Source organism: Lathyrus oleraceus, chromosome 1, assembly GCF_024323335.1.
Source record: "Lathyrus oleraceus cultivar Zhongwan6 chromosome 1, CAAS_Psat_ZW6_1.0, whole genome shotgun sequence".
In the NCBI taxonomy this organism is placed as follows: domain Eukaryota; kingdom Viridiplantae; phylum Streptophyta; class Magnoliopsida; order Fabales; family Fabaceae; genus Lathyrus; species Lathyrus oleraceus.
Window position 1 is genome coordinate 139,945,773 of NC_066579.1, and position 7,507 is coordinate 139,953,279.

Below are 7,507 nucleotides of genomic sequence, written 5' to 3' on the forward strand. Positions count from 1 at the left end.
AGTGTCATTTTTTTTACTTTTTACACATATCAAGGAAACTAATCATTAATGTTACTTTTCAAACAATAATTCTTCTTTTATATATAATACCCTTAATTATTTATTACATTCATTTTACTTTTTTTCTCTTTGTAATAATTATCTAGGAGTAATTTTGACAAAATTGCAATTAATACTATCTTAAACTTTACAAGTGACAATTAAAAAAAACAATTTTTTTGAAATAAAGTGACAATTATAAAAAATCGGAGGGAGTAGTTACAACTAAAACTCCCCAACTGCATCACGACAGTTACTAGGAATACAGAATCTATTTAGAGGAATAATCTTGGGCTAGTTTGTTTTGACTTTTTTTTAAAATGATTTTTATAGTGTTACATATTTTAGTGTAAAAAAAATTTACAAAGAAACTTTTCATAAAAGTTTCAAATGAAAATTTGATTTGAATAGTTATTTTAGGTATTTCATCATTTTATCAGAAAAAAAATTGGATATCAAATTTTCAAAAAGTCACTTAATTTTAAAGCTATTTCAAATAGTTTTTCATAAAAATCATTTTTAAGATACAAATTTTTGAAAAAATTATGATTTTGATTATGTTTTGATCTTCAATAATGTATATTATGTTATAGAATGGACAATTCAATCTTTTAATTTATAAAAAATAAATTTAGAAAAACTTATAATATTTTAAAAAACATTTTTGTAGAATCCATTTTCAAAAATACAAAACACATTTTTGTAGAATCCATTTTCAAAAATACAAACAAAAAATCCATTTTTTTAATGATAAAACAAACTGACCCCTTGTGTGTGGATGCGTGCTTATTGCAGCGAACTTTTCACTAATCTCTCCTTTAATATGTTGAATCATAAATGAGTAGGTTTTAAGATCACAAATAAATATTTTGGAACAAAAAAAAACAATAGAGGAAAAGCAATTAAATAACATTCATAGAAAGATCCATTGACAGTAAAACAAAATGTCTAGCTGAAATAGTTATAGAAGGAAAACAATGTAAAATATCTGTAGTATTCTCTCTCATCAGTGAACCAATTATAATGAATACAATACAACAATTCAAACAGTAAGTGTTCATGGATCCTTTGCCAATTCCCTGCTAAAAAACAGCCTCTAGCTTCCTGCTCTGTTCTCCATCCAAGAAATCGTGCAATAGAAATGGAAATTTTGAAAGCTTGTTTAAGTACAATAAATGTAAGGAACTGAAAATTTGCAGGCTAAATGTAACCAACCTTTCTCTGCAATAAAATATGCATGTTACAGGAGCAACTATACATGTACATAACTTAGGCAAGAGGCCTGTGTATTTTAGAAGATTCTGCTCTACTTTTAAAAAAATAAATGTAAAAGCATACATTTATCTGAAACTCATAAGTTACAGCGAACAAAAATTTGTCGACTTTAGTCAGACCCGCATTCGTTTTCTTTCATTTCCTTCTTCATAGGTGCCCTGCATACATAAGAGAGAACAAAAGAATAATTATTTGCTGAAGACAGCTTGAAGCATATCAGCACACAAGCCCAAATCCACATGAAATAAAAACATCATGCAAAGATAGTACAGATTAAATAGGCACAATTTTTGCAGTTGTTAACATTAACAAGTGTTCGTTCAAAACAGGACATTGAAGTAGATGGGGAAAAAACAGGATATTGCACTTGCATTTAATAAAAAATGTGCAATTTACAATATGATGGGTTGATCATCACTTAAAGACACAGAATTACGGCACGAAAAGAATAATATGGCTGCAGAATTCGGGACCTCTATATCGCTCCCCGAAAACATTTTTTACAAATGGGAAAGTGAAAACATGACAAGTAAAGTTGGTAAGAATTTTAGTCTGCCAGTATTGGTCTAAGGATCAAAATGCTTGTCGATGAGTTAGAGTGGAAGAAAAACAAGACAGGAGCCTAGATAAGTAAAGAATATGAGAAACGCATACCCCTTCATCCATCACAAAATCTTCAGACGGGGTGGTAGTAGATTCAGATCTGCATTTAGCATGGATAACGGGGCCTAACTGCGACCTGTCCATGCCTGCTGTTATTCCGTTAGGCGCGTTAAGGTATACAGCTCCTCTATACATCCACTCCTCCGTTTCATCACTGTAAAACTCATCAAAAGGCTCTCCACATAATGCACATGTATTTTGGTCCTCTTCAGCAGGAACCGCCAACTCTTCATCTTCTTTCTTTTCCTCAGTAGTCTCGGTTGGCAAAAACCCTGGAGCTGATTCAGCTCCCAATGCCTCTGCACCACTAAGCCACATCGTCTCACTCACAAACCACTTGCGAGAGGGTTTTTGCTTACGGTTTTTAGACATACGGTTCTTAGTCACATGCCAATCCATGTGACTGCTGTGCTCATCTTGGGATTTAAAACGGAGGCCACAAGTTGTGCATTGTCTAGGAAGATCACCATATAAGGCTTTGATTGCAGAATCGTGACGGACCTTCAGAATATCTGGATCAAACTCAATTCCAACAAAATCCTACAAATATATAATTTAATTTAATTACAAAATTGGTTTACATTAAATAAAAAATGGAAGAAAAATGGGAATATAAAAATCGAACTTGGGATATATTTAGTTACTTGTGCAGGGGCTTGATTAGCCAACGAGATTACACCTTGGGCCATGAGTGAATTAATCAAATTAGAATATCCAACTGTGGGCTGTTGGCTTGAAACAAAAGGACTAGGATTGGGATGAGGCAGCATCTGGGATGGAGCATGTGGACCGGCTGGGGGTAAAGGCCGCAACGGTCCTCCCTGGAAATGAAAAGAGTTGTTTGCAGTTCTTTGGCCAGGCAAAGGGAATGGCATAACAGGTCGGGCATTTGACATGGGGGTACTTATAGCAGCACCATGTCCTTGCAAAGAGGGCCTATAACTAAATTGTGATGCTGCTGGATCCTGAGATGGAAAAAACTGTAACTGAGGTGCTTGTACAGGGTTTTGCGGATTAGATGAAATCAGACCAGCTAGCTGATTAGGTAACTGATACTGGTTTCTTTTACTGATGTCATTATTCTCAGCACCGGGCAACGATTGTTCATGGATCGGAAATGGTCTATTTAGACCATGACTCACAATGGTACTATTAGCATTTATTGATTCAAATGGATTCCTAACAGGATTCTTAAATGGAAATGTAGGATTTAAGCTGGGAGGACGAGGAGCAAGCGCATTTATAGAGTTCCTTATTTCAAAAGTTCCCGGCAAAACTGGTGGACGGTACTCCATATTAGACTTGAGACCATGAAACATCCTTGACACTGAAGAAGTTGCACTGCCTGGAAGAGTAACAGGCTTTTCTGAGGAAAAACCACTAGTTGGTTGCAGGAAACCATTGTTTCTACTATGGTCCATTAGTGTTGGACTCATATCTTCCCAATCAAATTCCTCCTCTTCAGTGTTCTGCCATGATGTTGTCACAACCTTATCCATGCCATTTCTATCCAGCCGCTCAACTAACAAAGGCTTACTGCCAGAAGTTTCTTGGCTTTTGTCACTACCATAGGCATCAATTAGAGCTCTTGGATTTTGGCGTGGTTGTCCGTTACTAAGACTGTACGTCACAGAAGTTGGAAATCTCTTTGGACCATCACCAGAAAACTGCTTTCGCGGCCAATCACGCAACTCTTCTTCTCTACCTAATCCTTTAACTAGTCTATAATCAACGGCGTGATGAGGAGATTCTCTCTCAACTGTCCTGCCAGCAGAATTGTCAACTACATATTCATCCATATATGTGGGCATATGCCTATCAAGTTCAACTCTTGATGGTGAAGAGGATTTGCCAACCCTATTTGGCACAAATTGATGAACCTTATTAGCTGCAAGGCCAAAGTTTCCATTTCCTACAGTTCCTGGTGAACCTAACCTTTCACCCACAACCTGACAGGATGAAACCAACACAATGTCAGAATGTATCCTGTAGTAGTTTGCAGGATCTCTCTGTTGCCAGAGAACACTAACAGATACAACAGAATCAATTTCTCATACAACAAAGTGCTAATTGGATACAAGGAAATAGAAGCATTTAATACGTTATCCATGACTTTCACTGCCTCAGCGAAAATTAAAATATTTAAATACAGAAGATTTTACAAACAAATTGCTGAGTGAGATCCAGAATATCTGCACAAAATTAAGATATTTTCCACAAAAAAGCCACATTGGGTTCTCTGGTTATATGTAACCAGTTTCTTTTTTTTCTTTCTGAATACATGCAAATTAATGATGCTAAACACATCCTTATTAATATGAAAGCAAATGAGATGCTGTCCATCCACAATAGTTTATAAGAAGTACATATTTGAAAATAAAACTTACACTATCCATAATTGAAGTAGAGTGTTCCATTTGTCTTATGTATTTTGGGTTAACATGTATCCCATGAGTTGGCCGAGGAGATTCAGAAGCCCTGAGGGGATTAACACTTGATGGTTGATTATTAACTGCTGGAGAAAATTGCAATTGCACTTCAATCTTCCGTAAGACAGAGGGAGGGAAAACTTTTGACCAGGTACTAAAGAGATGTCGCATGGCAGAATGCAAACTTGGATTAACCTGTCTGTATGCCTCGCAGAAAACCTTGGTAGACAATAGAACTACGAGTTTTAATAACAGAATTAAATTATTTAGGAATTCAAATTATTAATATAACTTGAATTAACTTACTTCGGGTAGACGTAATGAGAAGTATCGAACATATTCCTGGCCAACATTCTTCACAACACTGTCCAAGAGATAGAGTGAAGGAAGCTTATGATCTGCAGACACCTGGAAAAAGATAGCTTCAAAAAATTGCAGAACCATACAAACAGCGAAGATTCGAATAATAGGAATACTTATACTGCACACTATCAACTAAATTACAAAATGAAATATAATACAGAAAAAGGGGTTATTCTCCTTGCACCAAACTCAATAGCACGTCAGTTACAACATTTTGCCTAAAGTGTTATGTTTTTTGAAGTTTCACTAAAATGCTTTAATACACATTTATTTACCAAATTCTTTAAACAATTCTACAAAGTTCCAATTTTCAGAAGAGAGATTAGTGACGATTAATCTCTAAGATGAAAAAATTGACACAGGATAGGTTAAGAATCAATACTTTAGTAAAAGACCCGGGATCATTTTTCCAACAAAGAATCAAACTTGAGATTTTCCATTGATATCGGCAAATAATGCCCATGCAAACATATCTAAGAAGAGGCATTAGTATCATAATTAAACAATTTAAAATTATTCCGCCTTTGAGAACGCCCATACCGACAAAGATAAAGTAAACATATGAGCAAGTTACTTTGAATGCAAATGATGAAAAAACATTCTTTCCAAGGAAATACTAAAAGTGTAAGTAGCATAGTAAGATGATTGAAAATTGGCAATATAGGTATTGATGAAAATGATAGAAATTGGTGATGAGCCTTGGGATAGAACGTGAAACATTTATGAATATGTTATGTTATTCTGAAATGCCAAAGTGATGAAATCAATACACAGAATCAAGATATATAATAGATAGAATTCTCTTAAAATGACCCAACTGACACTAAGTTGACACCAACAACCCAACATATATAATCTTCGCAAATATACTACACTGTAAATAGTGCTACAAAATGACATAGGCATGCAATATATGTAAAGTAACATGGGTTATCAATAGTCTTATATGAATGGTGCAAGACAAGATACTCAACCTAATATTTACTCGTTAAGCATATGCTAATGTACCAAAATCGCTCATCTTAATTAAGAATTTATTTAACATTCAATTGCAGCCTTGCTCATTGATCAGTCTCAGTTCAATTCAAAATTACGACCAAGCTCAAACACTAGTAACTCATCACAAACACACACACAAAATCAGAGATGAAAAACCATAAAGATTTAGAATACAGTATTACAACTAGAGCAGATGACATGCCTGCTTAAATCCTTTAAAAATTAAATAATATTATAGTATTCCCAACGTTGTCAAATTATCACCATGACAGCAGCACAGTGGTATGACATGGCGGATTTCGCGCCAGCCACAGTCAGAATGTTTATTATATCCACCATAGGCCATAAACCTCATTGTTATTATTATACGAAAAGTTTTGGACTGGCTGCCATAATCCGCCAACCGCGTTCGCGTTCGATAACACTTTGTAGACTCTTCAATTCTTATAAGCTCTTGAATTCATTTTTAAGTGCTCAAATGTGTGTTGGAGTATACTTACTTGAATCCTTAATTTTACCCTTTGTTATTGAAATGCCCAGAAGTTACTAATTGTTTTAACATGATTACAATTACATCAAAACCATTCCTTTAAATTTCCAATTCCCAAATAAACAAATGATTAATTGATTAAGAAAATTGTCAGAGTTCTGAAACCCAGCAAAGGGAATGAAAACAAAAATCAAAACTTTTTCCTATCTATAACGCCGCAATAAACATAAGCTCATAAAATTAAAAATAAATGAATAAAAAAACAGAAAATAGATATCAATTGAAGTAGCGAGAATTGAAACAACGATAGCTTTTGATCGGAACAATGGTGTTGAGGTTTACAAGAGGGTAAAAAGGAAAAAATGAAAACCTCGAGAATACGAGCGCAAATAGCATAAGCGATTCCTCTAGCATGTTCCCTATGTTGTTCAGCAATGATTGTAAGATCAGTGATGATAGGTTTCACATTAGACGTGAGTTCAGCCAATAACGACTCGTAAATCTGAACAATTTCTTCTGTTGAAGGTTGCGAATTTCTCAGCCTTGGGTCATCTTCACGTTGCTTCAACAAAGCCTTGAATCGACCAACCAGTATCGACGGTGGGGGTTTCTGTCCATTCTCATTGCTCATGTTGCGGAGAAAAGCTATCGAGGAATGGAATTTTAGGGTTAGGGTTTTGAATTTGGGCGAAATTGAAACATGAGAAAATTGATTTTGAAAGTAGCGCTTTGGGTTTGAATCGGGTTGTGAGAGTAGTTGCGTCTCACAAATTCGGAATTGTGATTCAACAAACGAAACACAAACCCTGCATGTGCTTCTGAATTTATGACTGATGAAGTAGATATATAGATTTTTCTTATTACAAAATCTTGGGGAGATATTTTTTCCATTCTCAGAATTAAATATCAAATAAATAAAATATTATTGAATTAATATACATATAAAAAGTAAATAAAATATTATTGATTATCAAAAATAATCACGAAGGGACAATGAATTTAAATGATCTTGAGGTGTCGCTTTGATTAGAGGTTGCAACGGGCATATCCGTCCCGATTAAGTCCATCTCACAAAAACCCGTAAAAAATTAGATGGGATAAGAAATATGTGAGGGTGCGAATCTAAAATTTTGACTCATCCCGCACTAAATATGAGGGCGGGATGGGTCTGCGGACACTGCACTTTTTAAGCATAAAAATAAAAAAAAATCATGTAAATGTATGTGCCGCAAAAGGCCATAAAAAATGG

General features: G+C 34.8%; 1 protein-coding gene across 1 annotated transcript; it reads right to left on the reverse strand.

Moving 5' to 3' along the window:
• Positions 1-1,231: 1,231 nt before the first annotated feature.
• LOC127122430 (polyadenylation and cleavage factor homolog 4) lies at positions 1,232-7,135 on the reverse strand. Its single transcript, XM_051052773.1, has 6 exons — positions 6,629-7,135; positions 4,713-4,814; positions 4,365-4,625; positions 2,622-3,926; positions 1,969-2,517; positions 1,232-1,472 (listed from the first exon to the last, which is right to left on the reverse strand). The coding sequence occupies exons 1-6, from the start codon at positions 6,887-6,889 to the stop codon at positions 1,428-1,430; spliced, it is 2,523 nt and encodes an 840-aa protein (XP_050908730.1). The 5' UTR covers positions 6,890-7,135; the 3' UTR covers positions 1,232-1,427.
• Positions 7,136-7,507: the final 372 nt, after the last annotated feature.